At 33.2% G+C, this 20265-nt stretch overlaps 2 protein-coding genes across 3 annotated transcripts; both read right to left on the reverse strand.

Moving 5' to 3' along the window:
* Nucleotides 1–298: 298 nt before the first annotated feature.
* LOC144843664 (heat shock protein 75 kDa, mitochondrial-like) lies at nt 299–8344 on the reverse strand. The gene is made up of 17 exons (XM_078700546.1): nt 8173–8344; nt 7677–7799; nt 7363–7445; nt 6830–6985; nt 6536–6607; nt 5950–6107; nt 5513–5622; nt 5133–5206; nt 4350–4629; nt 4000–4069; nt 3615–3762; nt 3295–3422; nt 2807–2994; nt 2249–2334; nt 1543–1688; nt 1346–1418; nt 299–1194 (listed from the first exon to the last, which is right to left on the reverse strand). The coding sequence occupies exons 1-17, from the start codon at nt 8327–8329 to the stop codon at nt 1090–1092; spliced, it is 2157 nt and encodes a 718-aa protein (XP_078556672.1). The 5' UTR covers nt 8330–8344; the 3' UTR covers nt 299–1089.
* A 175-nt stretch (nt 8345–8519) lies between these two features.
* LOC144842246 (uncharacterized) lies at nt 8520–19399 on the reverse strand. Of its 2 annotated transcripts, none has more exons than XM_078698657.1 (12): nt 19296–19399; nt 18393–18572; nt 17796–17924; nt 17386–17491; nt 17157–17268; nt 16817–16894; nt 16480–16592; nt 16096–16175; nt 15495–15588; nt 15005–15079; nt 11660–11799; nt 8520–11142 (listed from the first exon to the last, which is right to left on the reverse strand). In XM_078698657.1, the coding sequence occupies exons 2-12, from the start codon at nt 18558–18560 to the stop codon at nt 11005–11007; spliced, it is 1233 nt and encodes a 410-aa protein (XP_078554783.1). In that variant the 5' UTR covers nt 18561–18572; nt 19296–19399; the 3' UTR covers nt 8520–11004. The 2 variants fall into 2 exon arrangements, with proteins under 2 accessions (XP_078554783.1, XP_078554784.1); XM_078698658.1 differs by having other exon boundaries at nt 8524–11142; nt 15495–15585.
* Between the last annotated feature and the right edge of the window lie 866 nt (nt 19400–20265).

Below are 20265 nucleotides of genomic sequence, written 5' to 3' on the forward strand. Positions count from 1 at the left end.
GATTCATTATGCAAAACTAATCTAGCGCCCTCTGTTTTGTTGTTGAGTAAGAGTTTTTAGTACAGTACTGATTAGAATAATTAGTTTTGACCTTGAAAATTGTGGTTTCAGACAAAAATATCAAATATAATTTTCACTAATAGCACGTGATTTTTTGCCAATTAGAACCAAAATGAAAGAGTTAAAAACATAATGCACTACTGTACAATTAAATGAATTAACACTACAGTATTTGATGGGATGAGCCAACTTATTTTTATCAACAAAGTTATGAAGACAATACAACTCACTTGTAATCGTTTTTAATATTTATTCGGTTTAATACATGCAATACCATATCAATTATCAATATGTTATTATTCTTTTATTTTACTAATCTGAGTTTGTCGTGTTAACAAGTTGTTTAGTTGCTAAAATACAATAATGATCTCAATATATGATTTGTTATATAAAGTATTTCACTATTATAGCCCTAAACCTGAAAACCATTCGTACACTTTTGTACGCATGTTATCAATATCCAAAAATAATGAAATGCAAGCTGCACGTTTTTGTTTCTATACCATTGGCTAATCTTTTTTTTTAAAGTAATTATACAATATTTCATCATCCCTGTTTTTTTTAGTATAACTACATGATTTTGCAATTCATTTCAAGTCATGTCACATCAGAGCAGTGTTGCATCAGGGGCAGACTCTTGAAAATAAGGAGGCTGGAAGTATCAAACAAATTATTGATAAGTTATTGAAAATAGGGACGAGGTTGTCTCTCAACAATATGCCCGTGCATGTCTGAGTTTTTCTTCTTACACATTTATGTACCATATGTAAGCAATCTCTTGAGTTGAAGCATGTTTTAGTGATGTATTCTACTAGTAATAACTTTTTAAAACATCTTTTTTCATATAGTCTAACTGTTCTCAAATACATGTATTTTACTTCTGTTCTTGCAGTAACCTGTTCTTGCAGTAACCTGTTCTTGCAGTAACCTGTTCTTGCAGTAACCTGTTCTTGCAGTAACATGTTCTTGCAGTAACATTTGCTTTAATACTGTATAAATTCTTCTTCCAAAACATGTGATGTTTTCCTGTTATTTCTCTTGAGTTAGAATTCTTTCTAATAATGTGTTCAATCGTCCTAGCATTGTTCTTGGGTCTGTCACCAATCCAGCAGCTATCATGGCATTGTCAAAGATCTATGATCGAAAGAAAAAGAAATCAAAGTGGCTTCCTTTGATAAGATGAAGTCAGGACCATATCAAGGGGCTTGACAATTCAAACACTGTCAACGTGACATTAAACATAATTCACTTGGTTCATGCTAAGAATTAAAAGTAAAGCACCTACCTGGTCTGTAAGCATCCTGGCTAGTGCTGGATTGTTTGACTTAAGTTCTGATAGTAGGTGGAGTAAGTTGTGTCTGTAAAACAATGATTTTAATTACATGAAATCCCGGCAGGTAACAACATAAACAAAATCTCTTTCAGAGTGGGATTTTTTTAAAATCTGTCCTAATGTACTAATTCTAGGTAAAAGTCACTTACTTTGTATTTAGTTGAAGTGTTGGTCTAAGAATCTGCAATTGTTCCTCCTCAGAACGTGACTTAAGTGCAGTCTTTAAAAAGTGTCGTGCAGCTCCCATCTCCTGCACTGTAATCATGGCTGGATGGCCTCCCAAGTCTCCAGTTGCCTATAGCAACAAGCAAAAACAAAAGTAATGAAAGAAAATGTCATATAAAATATATAATTGTTATCATCACGTAATATTTTATTTTTATTTATTTATATTTTTATTTTATTTATACTGGGTGACCTCTTCAGTCAAAGACTGGTCTCCCAGAGGGCCCAGTTATGATCAGTGGCTGAGATGTACTAATACACCGGGGTAACCCCCTACTCGTCTAGAAAGATGTACTAGGTTCTTTAAAGTGCACATGAGCTAGATGTGCACACTGGACCTATGATTTATAGTCCTTATCAGAGAAAACTCGTTCTACCACCAGAACCATGGAGTGAGCCTCGAACCCCTGCCGATGTTATGGCTACGTAATTACGGTTCCACTGTCTTAACCGCTCGGCCACTCACTCACTATTTGTTGAATGAATCGTTCATTTTGTATAGCGCCATTCCAACAATCAAATATTGTTGAAATAAATAAATAAAATTCCTCATGACGCTGTTCCAAACTTAGAGTTTGACTTGAAGCTGTCCAATGATGGTATCTAATATTTAATGGTAAAATGCATTACCTTTACTTCCAACACCTTGTCACCTAACACATCTTTCAAGTACATTATCAATGAATCAGTTTCTTCTACAGATAAGCTTCCTTCAACTAAATATATATAATATGAATATTAAAAGCAAATACTAGTACAGCTCATGATGATTAGACAAGTGTGTAGCACACCTCATTAGCATTTGAGGACAGACTTAAGGCCAATTTACACAGACGAGCGGTAACGGTAAGCGGAAAACCGTGTAGCTTGTCCCACACAGAATCTGTATCTATCCTGAGTGTATCTGTGTAAATGGTCATAAAAAATAACATTTAAATTGGCCTTTATGGCCTTCTAAATCAGGCATAAGTTTCTTGCTTGCTTTAGAGGATCCTGTTTTGACACTTCTATACTTGTACTTCTCTGTGTATCAATACGCACTTTCATTGAAACCAGGATTCAGGCAGGGCACTGAAGCTAAGCAGGGCTTTCCATCAATTGCCCTGTGGTAAATCCTGCTGCTGCCATGAAAATGAATGTTTCAATTAAATACAAGATTAATCAACGTAGAAACAAAATATACTGTACCATGCTCTTCGTCTGTTTCTGTGTTTGACCTTGCAAGCAGTTCATTTTCTGCCGATGTCAAAACCTTCTTGTCAAACTCTCTTAACTGAAGCATCACCAGTTCATCATAATCATCGAAGCAGAAGAGCACTTCCATTCCAAGCTTCTTCATCCCTTCGTAGTATGGCGACGTTTCTGCCAACTCACGGCTGAAATTAACCAAAATAACATTTTAGCTTAAGTACACACTTAAATCTATTCCAGGATGTAAAATAGGAAATTTAATTTATCTTACTTCTACTTCTTTTACTCATATTCATAATGTATATCAAATAGTAAATGAAACAAAGTAAATTTCTTGTTAATGTTTCTGTTAGTTTCTTTGCTGTTTAAGAATATTTGTATTTGTTACCTGATGCACCTTGAAGCTAAGGTGGATTCACCTTGTGAGGTGCCTCTGTGTAAAATATTTAATAAAAAAATAAAAATAAAATAATGAATGAAATTACTTTGGAGCGACAATGTAGAATATACTTCTCTGGCCAGCTTTCATTCTGCTGCTGTAGTCTTGGAGGCTACATCTGACACCAGCTTCTAAAGCACTGGACTCGTAACGAAGAAGTTTTGCAATCTCTTCCTAAAAATAATAAAATAGCACAACCCATGTAAAGGTGGTGAATCTTGTGTTCTCCGCATTTTGAGTGGACTGGGAGTTATTCTTATTTAGAATTAAATCTGGGTGTTTGTGTATGATAGTCAAGTGTCATAACTAACTCCACGATGTAAAGCATTGTCTAAATCAACAAAACGAAAACTTTATTAATTGTACCTTTTCAATTTGGTCGCCGGATGAAACAATTCCTTCCCGTAGGAATGTTCCATAATCATCAAAAAATGCATCGTAACCAGCCGGGTCCTTCGCGGAGTTGTCAACCAAGAACTTAACAATCTTGGATGTTAGTACCATGCTCAGCTTCCTAGGAACAAAAAATAAAGTACATAAATGTTCTAAAGCTCCGTCTACACTATGAAACTAGTTTGACAAAAAAGTGTGATGTGCCCAAATAATGGTAGTGATATGCCCAAATATGGTAGTAATATGCCATCATCACATTGTTTTGTCGCCTAAAGTTTGAATAGTGTAGACAGAGCTTAAATACAGTGTACGCTTTGCCTATGGATGTGATGAAACATAATAAGGACACGTAACTAACCTGAGGAGAGTACTATCTTGTAAAATTTCACGACTTAAATTTAGAGGAATATCTTCACTATCAACCACGCCTAGAAACAAAAAATTGAGAAGATAACCACAAGATATCCACACTGCACCAGGACTTGGTGTTAAGCTCTGATAGTGTGATAGTGTAGACAGAGCAAGAATAATCTAATATAACAACTGAAATTATTATTTATAATCTTTGTGATGAACGAAAACATTTATGCAATGAACTACTGAAAAATTGGACTTTGAAAAAAAGAGGAAAATCTTTCACACATCCCGTTATGTTTTGAGCCAGCAAATGGGTGGTTTTGGAAAAGCTCTCATCATCACATCACCTACCTACAATAAATCGCAGCCATTTTGGTAGAATCTTGTCAGCTTTTGATTGAATCAAAACCTTTCTACAGTAGAGTGCAACTCCGCTTTTGTATTCCTGACTAAACTCCCACATAGCCGGTGGTCGTTCCGGAATGTAGAAGACACTCTGGATGTTGATTGGTGCGTCTGTCTTGTAATGTAACGTGAACCTTGGCTTGTCGTGAGTACTACGACTTATAAATTGGTAGAACTCTTTGTGATCTTCTTCAGTAATGGACTTGGAATCTTTACTCCACAAAGCCTGCAAATACATTTCAGTTTATTTTTTCCCAGTATATACCTATACTATACTATAACAGAGTTTGTACAGTGGTTTGTTTTAGCACATTTTTGTCACTGCTTGCATATGCATGGGGTATCTAATTGACAGGAATTGTACTAGGAGGGTTTAAAGGAAATTTGACATAGTGGCCAAAATGGCGTCTAATTTGGGCTGTGCATTTGTTACAACCACTCACTTTTTCAGTTAATACGGATTGGACCCCATTGGAAATAAGTTTACTTTTTATTTGTCGACTTAATGGGTTATCCTGGTATTCTTTTTGTACATTCTATATTTTAACTTTTGTGTATGAATATCGAATAAAATCAATCAATCAATATACAAATTTGGCTGTTGCATGTATCCATATGCATGCAGTTTTGAAATTATTGGAATTGTAATGGGAAGCTTCTAATGATAAGGATGATATGGATGGATGGAGAAGATGGATAGATGGGATATGTTATCAATCTAATTCTCACCTCTTGGGTGTTCAATTGTTCACCATTCAGGTAGATTGGAAAGCCAACAAAGTTGTTATGTTTACTAATTATATCTATAATAGAAAAACACCAAAATTATTTATTGAAAGCCATCAACAAAGACAAGTAATATGATTTCCCAAGTGGAAATAAGAAAACTTTTCTTGGCTATCCTTGTGATCAAGGTCTGTTCCTTAGCACAATTGTTTTTTTTTTTATTTTGTAATGATATTTAAGTTTTTATTTTTGTTTGTTTATAATAATAATAATAATAATAATAATAAATTAAATTTATAAAGCGCTTCATGTACAGTATTTTAATTGACCTTGATTGCTTAATTAAAGAAACTCAAAATAGAACATAAGAAAGTAAGTTTGACCTTTGACATCATTTTCTACAGAGAATTTCCAGGAATCACTCTTAAGTTTGATGACAATCTTAGTTCCAAACTGAACTCCTTCTGCGTCAGTGATTGAGTACTTTCCACTTCTAAAACATATACAAGAGTTGTACGGTTATTTGTTAATATGTCTGCTATTCAGAATACAGTATAAACTGTGGGATCTTTGGAAAATGCATGAAAACTATAAGGCAGCCTGGTTTTGGATAAGTTTCTGTATCAAACAAAACATCACATCCTAATATGTAAAGAAAAAGACTAAGTACTAAGTTTTTTAAGAAACCTTTGTAATATGAGAAAAGCCACATTCAAACTTTACGATTTTTAATTATTTTGACCAAATGGTCTTCCATCCTGTGAAATAGAGCCGGTGTTAGTGTAGTTAAAAGCTTGATAAATTAAAACTATGTATGTACCCATCTGATGACCACTTGTAGGCTTGGTCTGGATGTTGTTGAGATCTTGTAAACACATCGATAGAATCACCAACCATGAATGTAGAGTAGAACCCAACACCAAATTGACCAATGATATCGCTAGCGTATGACTTGCCTTCAACTTTTTCTAAAAATGACTGAAACAAATAATTATGGAAAACCACTTTATTTAACATTTTATTGCTAAAGCTCTGTCAACACTATCAGACTAGTTTGTTAAAATTGTAATATGCCCAAAAATTTCATTTCATTTCATTTATTTTGTCTCATAAAAATACAATATAAAAAAACGTGGACAAAGAACAAGAAAACATCACACAAAACCAGGCAGAGACAGATATGGTAGTGATACGACATCATGTCCACATATGGGCACATCACATTTCTTTGTCAAAATCAAATTTGATAGTGTAGACAGAGCTTAAGAAAGAATTGATCTCAACACAAATAAATGTAATGACATTGGACAATTCATTTAATCATTATGATGACTGGTATAGGAAGCTCCAGATTTCCTGTTCATAATGCATTATAAATAATTAAAAAATGCTGAAATTGTATTTACCTTAGAGCCAGACATTGCGATGGTTCCAAGATTCTTAATCAAGTCCTCTTTCGTCATTCCAACTCCTGTATCCTAAAAAAAAATAGGTTAAAAAAATCAATAAATTATACACTTTTCATAAATACATTTGTATGTACGCTTAGAAGCTTTGAACATTAAGCGCTACTGCATATAATATTGACATTAGTATTATATTTAAATCAAAAGAATTCAGGTATGATACAGTTACAACATTTGATGTTGTATCACCAACAAATTATGATACAGTAGGTATAATGAAATGAAAATACTTACTTGTATTATGAATGTCCCCGCGTCAGAATCTGTTTTTATATGAATTTCAAGAGGTGTTTGTTCACCGTCTTCAGCTTGTTCCTCATTGGTCAGTTGTAAGTATCTACGTTTTTGTAATGCATCACTGGCATTTGATATTATTTCTCTGATGAAAACCTAGAATTAAAGAGTATAGTGGATTGTGAAATAAGGGTTTTACAATCATTCAAAAAGGTGCTGAGCTTACTGTAAGTAGGTAGGGCTTGGTGATTGTAAAGGATTTAAACACTACAATGAAAGAGAGAGATAACACAATATTTCACTCTTCTATCAACTAAAGTCATGTTATGGGCCTTTTATGGACATGATGATGTCATATCACTACTATTGGGCATATCACTACCATATTTGAGCACATCACACTTATCAAATAGATTGATAGTGTATAACAGAGCTTTAGAACATTTAAAATTTGTATTTATTAAACTTGAATTTGAGAGAATATAATCCAATTTCCTTTCAGGAATACTCTATAGCTCCATGATATATCTAACCTCTTTCTCAGAATAAAGGGACTGAGCTACAATCTTCAAAAGCATCTTAGTTTCTGATTGAAACTCATGACTTTCTGGTTCTCCTGCAAACATAAAACAAACAACAATTGAAAAAAAAAAATCATATCCTCCTGCACATTGGACAGTTTTATATTCAAGATTCAATACATTTTATTGGTCCACTTATAAAATGCAAACTCATTTTGCTTGGCATAACTAAGACAAAGAAAAATACATCAAATTGCAAAAGGCAATGTTAAAATACTATATATATAGGCTTATGTTAAATTGAGTATTTATTACATGTAATGTACCTTTAACTTCTTCCGTGTCCGTGATAACTTGAGATCTTTCAGTAGCGACATTTGAACATAAGCATCGGGAGAAATTAAATTTATTTGTGAATGTTTGCCGACTACTGCTGACAGAAGCAGAACCTAAAAAGTATGTAAACACATTTTTTAAACATTATTGAGTAGTAGTAGGCCTATCTATATGTTTTAGTAATGAATGCGAATTGTGAATTATTAAAACACTTAATAATTAATTAATACTATTATAAAATTACAATTTATTACTAGGCCTATTAATTTAACCAAAAAAAATAAAATCCATACATTTTCATTATAAAATTGCAGTGTAGTAAAAATCAAAACACGAATAAAAATTCTTAAAATGAGGTCGAAACGACTCTCTGCTAACAATAGGTTAACAAATTTCATACACGCCCGCATGGTTTTTCTATAATTTGCCATTTTTGTGCTTGTTCGGCCTAGGCCTAACCTAAAATATGTTTTTATTCATACTTACTCGGATTAAACACTAGTTTTGATCTATATTTAAGATTATGAGTACTTTGAAGACAATGTTTTGATATTCCACGTGAATATATAGTATTTGAACAACTCAATTGTTTTAAAATTGTGAGCGGTGTCCGAAGCACATTTACGTTACTGAACGCTGCCATTTTGTTTTTTAAACCTTTATATTTAAATGCGTTCAGAGGTAAGTTTAGCATACCAAATTGGACTTCGGATATGTTCATGTTTCCAATGAGGCATAATACCGGAACCAAAAAATAATTCATTTAAACCATATTTTAATAAACCATGTTTTTTTTTATTAATCACATTATTACCCATGACAAAAGGTCATTTATGGGTCACATTTCTTGAAAGCTAATCTTTGAAAATAATAAATCTAAATATAAATTTATTATTCTTCTGACTACAAGTATTATTAATGTGATATTTAAAGTATTAAATCTAAATAACTTTATTCAAAATAATAAAAGTAATTATAACTATAAATAGAATCAAGATCATATATTGTAACAAATAAAGATAAAATAATAATACAGTATTTACTAATTGCTAATTACTGATAAATAAATAATCTAAGGAATCATCAATATATTGTGTTAAACAAATATATAAATAAAATATGAATGGAAAATATAACACACTTCATTTTTAAGCTTAAATAATCATATTACAGTTATATTAATTAGCATATTCATGCTGTATTACCATGGTAACATTTAAGAAGACAACAGTGATTTTAATTTATACATTGCAACACAAAAACATATTTATCAATTTAGGTATAGTTACATAATTTCAACATAAATACATCGAATACATAATGTTGTAGTAGTTACCATAACAACTGGTTCTGTTTAACAATTGCCATGACAGCACCATAAAGGATTTTGTTGCATTTTTTTCTTTATGCAAAAACATGCCTTCACTTGGAAACAAGGTAATTATTTCATGTAACATAAGGCATACACTTACAGTGGCGTAACGGCTATGAGCGCTCACTGGCTAAACCCAGGGACCACCGAAGCTTATGGTGCCCCCTGAACAGTAATCAGAGGAAAAAAAACGGGCATTAAAATATGTCCGAGGCCTCCTGCATTGGAGGGCCACTTAGGATTCCTAAAAGAGGGCCTCAGGTCTCTAAGTTACGCCACTGTACACTTGCAACATATTATGATAATATAAATATACAGTATTATAATACTAGCGAACTAATCAACAGCATAGCTGCAACTAACACGATATATTATCAAATGTATTCACTTGTGAAAACTGGAACAAAAACAATCTTTAATATAATTAAAAATGTACGAAAGTACAAACTAATTAATGATTTAGTTGTCTTCTTGTAAACATCCTATTACACATCAAGAGGCTAGTATACATGGTTGGCCTATTCTTGTGAAGTAAAATATTGTAGGGCCAATGCAGTTCACAGCAATGAAAAGCTTATACATATTATATTCAATTAAATGCATGATAGAACAAAAAGAAAAATGTACAGCTGATGTAGTGACTCAACTACATCACTATAATTAAATTTTTTTTTAAATATTTCAAAATTTAGGCAGACCTCCCAATTCTTTCAATAATGGAGGGAGTATCCCGATATTTCATGTCATCATATGCTAAAATACAATTTCTTTCAAGTTGGGTTGTGGGTACCAAAATGGTCTCCCTTATTTTTCTCTATCATCTTAAGCCTTAAACTTTGGTTGTATTGGTCAAATAAAATAAACGAAATGTTTATTATAATCCAGTCAGAGGGAAATATGGAGAATAAAATAGGTCGCAACAAAACAGTAACTTAGTCAATATTTTAAGTGAAAATAAATAAATGCATTTAAGGAAATGTTCGTAATTACTAATAAATGTACTTAATTTATTCACTTAATTCAAAGACATGGTTAAATCAATATCAGTTACACCACAGTCTACTCACTAACTTTCTGAGTATACTATCAAAACTAAAGTACGATTATCAATACAATTTTTTTTTTATAATCTAACAAACCTCCTTGTTCTACACTGATTAAGTTCAACTTAAAACATGCTAAAAAAATCAACAATAAAATATATTATTTACAATTGTAATGAAAACAAAAAACATTATACTTAAATACTACTAAATAAACAACCTCAATGTGGCAATCTAGCACCGTGTATAATTAGGCTTTAAAAGTAACTCCTTGTTAGCTTAAGTAACAAATCAAATGTGTCAATCAACTCACTCAAACCCAGAAATATGCAAAACTGAAATGTGAAATAAAGTTTAAACTGAATAATGTGTGAATAATGGTCACAAGCTTCCGTACATTTCTATGTTCTTGCTAGTGTGATATTTTGCAAGATTCAGTTTCAACTTAAGTTCTATATTAACTGGATAGATGAATATTCATGAAAGGATAGATGAATATTCATGAAAGGATAGATGAAAATTCCTGAAAGGATATATGAATATTCATGATTCATGAAAGGATAGATGAATATTCATGAAAGGATATATGAATATTCATGATTCATGAAAGGATACAGTTGATGAATATTCATGAAAGGATAGATGAAAATTCATGAAAGGATATATGAATATTCATGATTCATGAAAGGATACAGTTGATGAATATTCATGAAAGGATAGATGAATATTCATGATAGGATAGATGAATATTCTTGAAAGGATAGATGAATGAATATTCTTGCTCCTTTAAAATTCACTCTGAAAACAGTGGGTTAATTGCGCACCAGGGACCAGATGGGTATCTGGTTTTGAGGGAGTTGAATGATGTAGCAAAGATAACAGTCATTCATAGGTACAACATGTCTAACGAGGCCTGTTCTTGGTATCAGCAATATTTAACCTGGGTCTAGGTAAATCACCAAACATCTCTGTACCATCCTTAACACTGGCAGCCATTGCTTGCATGCTTGCAATGATTCTATCTGGACCAGGCATAGGTACCTAACAAGAGAAAATCAATAGATAAAAGTTCATGTATTAACTTTATACGAGATTCAATTCATAATAAAACATAATACTTCATTATTATAGTGTGTGTGTGCTCAGTATTATTAACTGTTACATAATATGTGTCTAAGAATAAGTATTGTAAGACATAGGTACAGAGGTTGCATTTTAAAAATATATATATCACAGTTTTTTTCACAGAAAAGTTTCCACTTAATAGGGGTGTCCCTTGAATAGAGGTTGGCTGTAGTGATAAAACATATATTGCCACTCGTTTAATCAACAGGAAAGTGTCCACTTAATAGGGGTGTCTCTTCAATGTGGTTGTCATAAAGGAGGTGTTCTAACATCTAAATCTGTCTATACTATCAAACTAGTGATGTGCCCAAATATGGTAGTGATATGCCCAAATATAGTAGTGATATGACATCATCATGTCCATATATGGGGACATCACATTTTTTGTCACATAAAGTTTGATAGTGTAGATAGAGCTTAAGAGTGGTACTACCTTGTCATCGAACTCATCAAATGGGTGTTTATTATCTTTTCCCCATGTAGGCATCGTGATGGGTACAGAAGTTGCATACTGATGCTCATGCCGGTTAACAATAGGATGATGGTCCATTATCTCATCTAGCAGTGAGTTATCTGGAATAGAAGAACAAGTACAGTATACAGAGAGCGTGATACCTAGTGTGTTTAAAGTTTGTCTTCTGATTGCGAGATCGTGAGTCCAATGCTTGTTGCATTGCTTGTGTTTTTAGGCAAGACACTTTACTTATGTTTGCTTCTCTCCACCAAACTGTACAGCAGTAGGCTGTAAATAGGCTATGGGGCATGGCCTTCTATCGTTTCATTTCGTGATCTCCTATCGGGGGAGAGAATAAAATTGCTATGAAAATTATAACAAAAATATAGATAACCCTAAACTGGCCGATCCCGCTTGTAAATTTTACGCGTCAACGAAATATGTTTGTTTTTATATGTATTTTATTGCGATATAGAAGATTTTTGTAGGTCAGTACAGGTCGCACAATTGACCAATCAAAAAATTTGTCTTTTAACTCATGGAGCTGTGAAACAGTAACTGTCCAATCAGATTCCCTTACACAGCGGGATACGGCTACTAGACGATCGTAAACAAACATGTGTTGTTCTTCTGGAGCTGAGCAGGAAGATGTCATCTTCTGATGATCAAAAACGTTGTTATTGTCACAATACATCTAATTCTGGGACAATATTAACATTCACAGAAACGAAATGGAAAACTTTTTTAATGTGTACAAAAAATTGGTGCAATCTAAGCGGCAATCAAAAGGAGTTTTGTAGCCGCAAATCCTTGTGATGATATTGAGAGCTTACCAATAGTTACCAATTCCTGGCGACGCTGGATGTCATAAAAAGATGCTATCAATATTTTACTGATTGTAGCAAACAAAGGCGAGCAAGAAAATATGAAATAGAGGATGTTAATTCATCCAACAATGAAGAAGGTGAATTTTTTTCCTTAATTTGTTACTAGGCCTAGGCCTATTTGTTTTAGTGATAGGCCTAGGCCCCTAGCTAGTTCATATACCGTTCATATCTGCCTTGCTCGCCAAAATACTAAAAAATCCTGGCAGGTAGGCCTAGGTAGGTTGGCGGTGGGTAGTCTACAAAGTTTATTTTTTAAATATATATTAGGCCTAGGCTACGTAGGCTAGGCCTGGTATATAATTTTTTTTAAATATCTGGGCCAACATAAAATGAACCCATAATTACAATATGAATTAGCTTAGGCCTGGCCCCAGTATTATTGTGTATTGGATCTAGTTTGATGGTAGGTACCTCCATCTTGGGAAAAAACATTTGCATTTTATTCAATGTGGTAATGCATGCAAACCTTGGCAAGTAGCCTCAGACAAGGACAGAATGGACCAACCTGATGCTTTATGTTGTTATTTGAGACATATTATTTTAATTCTTGTACTGCAATATTAAATAGTGTATAGATGATACTGAACTGATTATATTATTATATTTATTACACAAACATTTAGAATTATAAATATTAATTAGTATTCTTTTTTTTTTACAGAAGAATTTCAAGGATTAGAGTAAACAGAAGAGTCAACAGCAGAACCTGTTACTAAATGAAGGAGAATTCTGCGATCACATGTAGCAATTACACAAACAGCATAAAAAATGCTGAACGAAGTCATTAAAATATCAAAAGCCGAAAAGCAAATTCCAAAACAGTGGAAAACATTTTTATCTGATAGCTACAACAAGGAACAGCTAATCAAGTTCTTCTTTCAGATATGGAGCATGTGTGAATCAGATCACCTCAAGGGAATAAATAATAACTCATGGTACATTATGCCATTCTATTTCAGAATCAAATGGAAAAGTTCTAATCAAGAAGAGGCAGACACCAGAATGTTTCTGCATGCTGCAGACCATGGTGGTAAAGATATTGTTATAATCAGCCCTGACACTGATGTTTTCATTATTGGATTGGCATTTTGCAAAAGTCTGCATGGCTCTCACCTATATTTCAATACTGGAAAAGATGCTAATCTCTGAACAATTCATCTGCAGGCTATTCAGGAACATATTGGAAATGATGTTTCAAATGCATTAATTGGACTACATTGCTTCACAGGATGCGATTCAGTCAGCGCTTTTTTTGGGAATGGTAAAGTGAAGGCAATGAAACTCGTAATGGAAAACTCTAATTTATGCATTCTGTTCATTGGGCAAAAGAGCTGAAAATATGATTCCACCCAACAAAGATGCTTTATATAAACATATTCAGCGTGCCAATTATCAAGCTTTAATTCACAAAGCTAGTTTTATTCAACAACAAAATGCTCCATCTCCTGTTGGAAATGGGTGGAAGATGGCTCTACATCACTCTGCTCCACTTACTATCTGTCAGCTTTTAACTAAAGTCACTTCTAACGGCCGTATGAACACTAGGCAAATTACTAAAGGAGATCTTCTTATCCCTGGTCCTTACCTTGAAATCTTTAAACTTTTATAAACATAACGGATGAACCATGAGAAATTATAAAGTAAAGAACCCATGAGATGATAAGCAAAATTAAAACACAGGAGTATTATAAGAAACTTTGCTTTAATAATTTCATTTATTTGTTACTAATTGATTATAATTCTATGTTATGAATCCAATGAAAACAAAAAGTTGCAATAGGAGAGATAATATTAATAAATATTTTGTGACAGCATAGTCATGAATTATAAAGATTAAAAAATGCATCTTCCTTTCAGTGTGCTTAAATAAATATTAATTAAGGTTTACTAACAGATACATTTCTTACAAGGACTACAATATTACAATATTAATCTCAAAATTATGATAAAAATATTGCATGTTAAATGTGAAAGAAAGATATAAGTTATTCCAATGGAACGATTGTATTTTATCCAGTACCAATAGAAAATATACCAAATAGAGGGCGCTATTTCTATGTATTTCTTTATGTTGAGAAATTCGATTTTTTTACACCTAAAATTACACTTATTGCGTAACTTTTGGAAGCGGGATCGGCTGAATTTGTGTTAACCTAATTATTAACTATAAACTGTGTGAATATCTTCCTAGGAGATCACGAAATTCGTTTTCTAGGCCTCTTTTTGGCTCATGCCCCATAGCCTAAAAGTGGCTTGCAGTAAGCCATTGACATAACCTATTTGATCTATTTCTTTAGAAAAAATCTTTTGGGAAAACACTTATACATTTAAGCCATTAAAACTTTAGGACACCACTGCTTTAAAATACTGTAGATATGAATAGTTCATTTAGTTTGTAACAGGGTATCCAGATTAGAATATTTAAAAATAAACTTACCATCAACACTACTGTCATCTTCAGATTCAAAAAATGGTTCACAATCTTCACTGAATCCTTCTAAATCAAATAGTGCTACAAGAAATACAAGAACATAAAATGTCTTTAAAATCAAAATATGCCTTGATTGGTTGTTGGTACTTGGCAGCTCATAACAAAGCTATACTGGGATTGAATGCAGGTGAAACAAACTTTACAATTAAAGGAGAAGGGAAGATAACAAGGGTGTATTAAAAACACCACACGCACTACACAATTCTATACAAAATAGGGCCTAAACCATATAATACTACTCTTATCAACGTAACCTCTAAATATTATCAAACTAAATATAACTGAACCTAACCCTTTAAGTACGAAAAAGCATTAGTGATCTAACCTACGAACATGTGGTACTATTATGTATAACATGGTTGTGTATGTGTTGTGTTTACTAGGAGTGGTATGTTGGTGCTAGCTTGAGGTGAATAAATTGATCAAAACAACTTACTATCATCTTTTGTTGCCTGTTGTTGCTGTCTGCTCTTCCTTGAGACTGGCTGCTGTCTGTTTTTGGTTTTTTCATAATTTCTTCTGGCATTCTGCTGAAAAATAGTAGAATTGTAAATGTTCATCTGGTTTGTGATTAACAATGTGTATCAAATTCTTTTTATCAAACAAAGGGTACAAATTATGAAAATAGATCTGAAGAAGTTGTTTGTGAAAGGAACAATGAAACCGTCAAGAAGGTGATTACCATCTATTTTCATAATTTGTACCATTGGTTTGATATAAGGAATGTTATACACAATAGTAGTACTAGTTACTTTTCTACCAACACCATATTGTGTACAAGGTTTATCGCAAATAGCTTGAGTGATGCATGATTGGAAGGAATTGGGAGAAATAGCGCCATCACCAGTATATGAAGTTTATTTATTGCTCCCAAACCCACCATTGTTGCAATGATGTTCCTCGCGAAATGAAGCTATTTGCGATAAACTTTATTGATGATACAGCTGGAACTGAGTAAAGAAAGTGAAGCAGAAAGAGTTGACAACCTGGAGAAAAATGGTTACCACATAATAATAATATGATGCAACAATTCCTACCATTGTGATAGTTTGTAATTGTGGCACTTTCTGAGATGATGACTTGCTTAGCTGAGATACTTTTACTTTTGATGAAGTTGCTGTAAAAAACAAAAGACAATATTAATTAGTAATGTTTGTTTGTAAACCTGCTTAAATGTTACTTAATACCCTTTTCATATCTGCAAAATGTAACAACTTGTAACAAGGTTTGTGTATGCATGTATGAAAATGTGTAATTACAAGTTGTAACAATCTGTGCAGATGTGAAAAGGGTATTAGACAAACTGTCACAGACTGGTAATAAATGACACAGGTCACTGGTTTCAGGTCATGTGATGCTAAAGGTCATGATTGATAATGATAATAACTTGATTTATCATTAACTAATGATTTTACCATTACCTCTCATTATTGACTTAGTGGAAGCAGATGAATTGCATGCTGGGATACTCGCTTCATTCATCGCATCTGATAATGAATTCACCAGATTTCTTTCCTCTATCTCCAGCAACAATCTAAAAACAGTTAAAAAAATACAATTAACTCTCTCATGGTACAGATATCCCTGTGCTGCCAGCTAAATATGTCTGGTTTTCCTTTATGCTAAAAGAAAAAAAAACTTTTGGACCTCAAGAAAAGACTGTTTTGGGAGACTTTCATTATACAGGCCTTGATGCCTGTGTAGGACCTCATGGTTAAACACAACTGGTTTTTATTTTTGTAAATATGTCATACTTACCCGACCATTAGGTTCTTGTCTCTATAAGCTCTCTTCTGAATGCCGGCATAAGCTGCATTCTGCTCCTCTGTGTATTTCCTGTAAAAAAAATATGAGTAGACTAAACATACTTGTCTTGAGGATTACTTATAGCAAGGCAATCTAACAACAGGACACTGAGCTCGCCTTGCCAACTCGTAACAGTCCTTTAACAGTACTGTACTATGTACATATTCTTCATGGCATGCGGTGTCTGTATAAGGTGTGTGGAACTGATCATGTCACAACCACAGATATCCCTTTGATCTCTGGAGCTCAGCATCCTGTTAGATTACCATACTTATGGTCACACTATTCTTACCTTATTCTATCTTCAGTTAGAAGTTTTTCTTTCTTTATATATTGCGTCAGATTTTCCTGAAGCTCATTAACTGTTGTTTTCATGATGTCATGGTGACTGGTTGTTGGATATACTGTAAATATATAAAATGTTTATTAAATTTAATCATGTTTTTAAAATAAATTATTTATCTACATCTCCCCCTTTTTTTTAGGTTTAGCCCCCTCAGGATCTGTGTATGAGTACTTACATAAAGAGGTTGCTCCGTCTTTGTCTCCATCTTCTCTCAATATGATGTGATATTGAGGCGAATAATCTTCAGACTGATATAGTTCTTCAATAACCGTACTGTTACTCTACACAAAATAAAGAACACAAAATAATGAACACACAATAATGAACACATAAAAGTATGTGAGTGTTCACAGAATGATTGTCTAGACTAGGGAGGGCTTTTCATGGTGTGTGCGTCGTTGATTTGTTTATTGTTTATTTTTCCTATGGGTTTTCAATAATTTTAGACCAACTCATAATTTTGCATAGTTTGTATGTATAATATCATTATCTCCATTTTCGTCCATAATTGGAGCCAGATTGCCGTAGTAATTGTTGTTTTGTACACTGCTGCTAATATTATTGTAATGAATAAAAAGGACTTACCAGTAATGTCAGACTAACAAGCACAATATCTTTAGCACTACTTGTTGCATAAACACCAAGATTACAGTTTTCACATTTGTTCACATTCCACTGTCCCAATTTGAACTCTTGAACTAACTTTTCTTGTTGCTGCAATATTTAAAACATAACACACAACATTAATAACATTCAATTGAAAGTCATTTGGTAAAATCAATAAGATAATTAAACTTTGGACGTTATTGTGCAAACACAAATATAATAGTAATCAACAACGGCTACATGTTTTTTTTAATTTCATACGCATCCAACAGCCAGCACAAACTCGCCAATTACAGGATGGATAAAGTATTTTAGAATTTAGCATGATTATAAACTCAAAGTCTCATTTGAGGCTTAGGGAGTGGAGTTGAAAAATCGTGAGTTACAATCCTGGCACTAAGTCAGGATTGAACCCCGGACCTTGGGATTGGAAGGCCAGCACGTTAACCATAAAGCTACAGCTCCACTACAGAAAACATTTTTTTAGAGAAAAGAATTTGAGATCTTTATGGCAGGTTTGGAAGGGTGTCCATCTCTTTGTCGTTGTCTTTGTCGATGAAGAATCGTTGCACAAACCTGTGAAATGCCTGCAAGATCCAACTGCACCAGCGCAACACCTTGTTCAAAAAATGGGTGGCGCAAATGTTCAGGATCAAGATTAAATTTACTGATATCTGTGGCTTCCCAATCACTGCCTTTAAAATGTACACTTATGTTCAAACAAGGACAACACAAACGACCCATTTTTCCATCGATCTGCAATATAATAATTAATATCAAATAATATATTTTATAAGCCTGATATTAATTATTATTATTAAGTGTTACTGCAGGCATAGTTATGGCAACTGACTATTGTTGGCATGGTCAAACCTGAATGTTAGATTTTCTATAGATACAGTCGACCATGTGGCCAGTTCCCTGTCTGTACAAGAATTAAGTTAAGAGAATTTTTGACTGCGCCGATAGAAAACTAGGCATGACAATTGACCATTTTCATTTCATTTATTTATTCGACATCATGTCCTGGGACCCCAGAAGCAACAGAGTCACCATTACATGAAATGTCTGGGGCCTTAGAACTTAACTACATAAAATTAAAATCAATATACAGTTCAAAATACATTTAAAAATTAAAAACAAGAAAAAGAAAGCATGCCGATAATGATAATTAATAGGAAACAGCAACCTAGCTGGGCCTACATATGTGAAAGGGATGCACCATCAAACTAGGCCTTGCTGGGCCTCAACTAAGCTCTGCACACACACACTCCCCGGGTATTCCACACACCACACGTACGTTATACGTACAACAACACAGACACACACTGAGACAAAGTAAGGACGAATGGTCAGGCTAGACTAGGCCTAGGCCTAGGCCTAGCTAAAAAAAAGTCAAGCCTGGCTAAGTCAAGCCTATTAAAAATGTTTCATACAACAAAATCCCAAAACAAAGCATGAAAAAGCATAATAACTCACTAAAATAATTTCAAATCAACATTTAAATCAAATTTTACAAATCAATTTTGCAAGGCCCGACTTTTCGACGACATTCTAAAGTTCCTCTTTTTACGCTCGAGTTTTCACCTACAAAATATCCTCCAATCAAAACGCGCGAAGATATCGGCGGACGTGGTGTTATATACACGCACGTGATATGGATATAGGCGGCGGTCGATCTATCGATTTTTTACAATACAATTTTAAACTTATTTTTCACTACTAAACTAATAAATGTTTATTTTGATAACGTTTTAAAGTATTATGTTTTAATATAAATTTAATTATTTGAACTTGAAAGAGGTTTTTAGTATGCTTTCCTAGCCTGATTCTTAGACTTAGTATACACACTAAATTATTTATAGAAACTATCTTTTGACTTATATAATACGGTAATAGAGAGGAGAAAAACTTTAAAAAAAAAAAACACAATACATGAAACCATGCACTTTAATGTCAACTTCTCCACAGAAGTATCAGGTAAAATATCAGTTCATTACTTTTCTTATATAATTTTCTTGCATTTGTTAGACCTTTAGAATAATCCGCTATAAGCCCGAGTGAAAATATTATTAATATTCTTTTCCATTGCTCAAACAATGTATGTAAATATTTGTATAAAAAAGGAAAAATAACTTACTTTCAATGTAAAATTCTTCAAATTTGAAAGAAAAGTACTAAATGCTGTATTTTTATCTAAAGTGTGTGTGACGTGAAGTAAATGCACAACCAATTGGAACTCGGGAAAGTATGAATATTCATAAATCCATGTTCGAATCACGAATATTGCTTTTTATGGAAAATAAGCTTTAGTTCCCATTTAGATGCAAAGCACTACTGCTACAATTTTGGAATTCTCTGGTTTTTTTGTTGTTGAACTTGTATGCAACTGTAGTCCAGGTCTGCTGTAGTCATCAAGAATATTCGTTTGTCTTTGGTATACCTACAA

This window comes from Antedon bifida, chromosome 5 (genome assembly GCF_963402885.1).
Source record: "Antedon bifida chromosome 5, ecAntBifi1.1, whole genome shotgun sequence".
Lineage (NCBI taxonomy): Eukaryota > Metazoa > Echinodermata > Crinoidea > Comatulida > Antedonidae > Antedon > Antedon bifida.

Excerpts from the sequence above, each read along its gene's own strand:
- LOC144843664 (XM_078700546.1), bottom strand. The coding sequence starts at position 8,329 with ATGGCAGCGTTCAGTAACGTAAATGTGCTTCGGACACCGCTCACAATT. Across the intron at positions 4,630-5,132 it reads AACAATTGAACACCCAAGAG|GCTTTGTGGAGTAAAGATTC; the intron begins GTGAGAATTAGA and ends ATGTATTTGCAG. Across the intron at positions 4,070-4,349 it reads ATGGCTGCGATTTATTGTAG|GCGTGGTTGATAGTGAAGAT; the intron begins GTAGGTGATGTG and ends TTTTGTTTCTAG.
- LOC144842246 (XM_078698657.1), bottom strand. The coding sequence starts at position 18,560 with ATGGGTCGTTTGTGTTGTCCTTGTTTGAACATAAGTGTACATTTTAAA. Across the intron at positions 16,593-16,816 it reads GACAAGAACCTAATGGTCGG|ATTGTTGCTGGAGATAGAGG; the intron begins GTAAGTATGACA and ends AACTGTTTTTAG. Across the intron at positions 16,176-16,479 it reads CACTAAGTCAATAATGAGAG|CAACTTCATCAAAAGTAAAA; the intron begins GTAATGGTAAAA and ends TGTTTTTTACAG.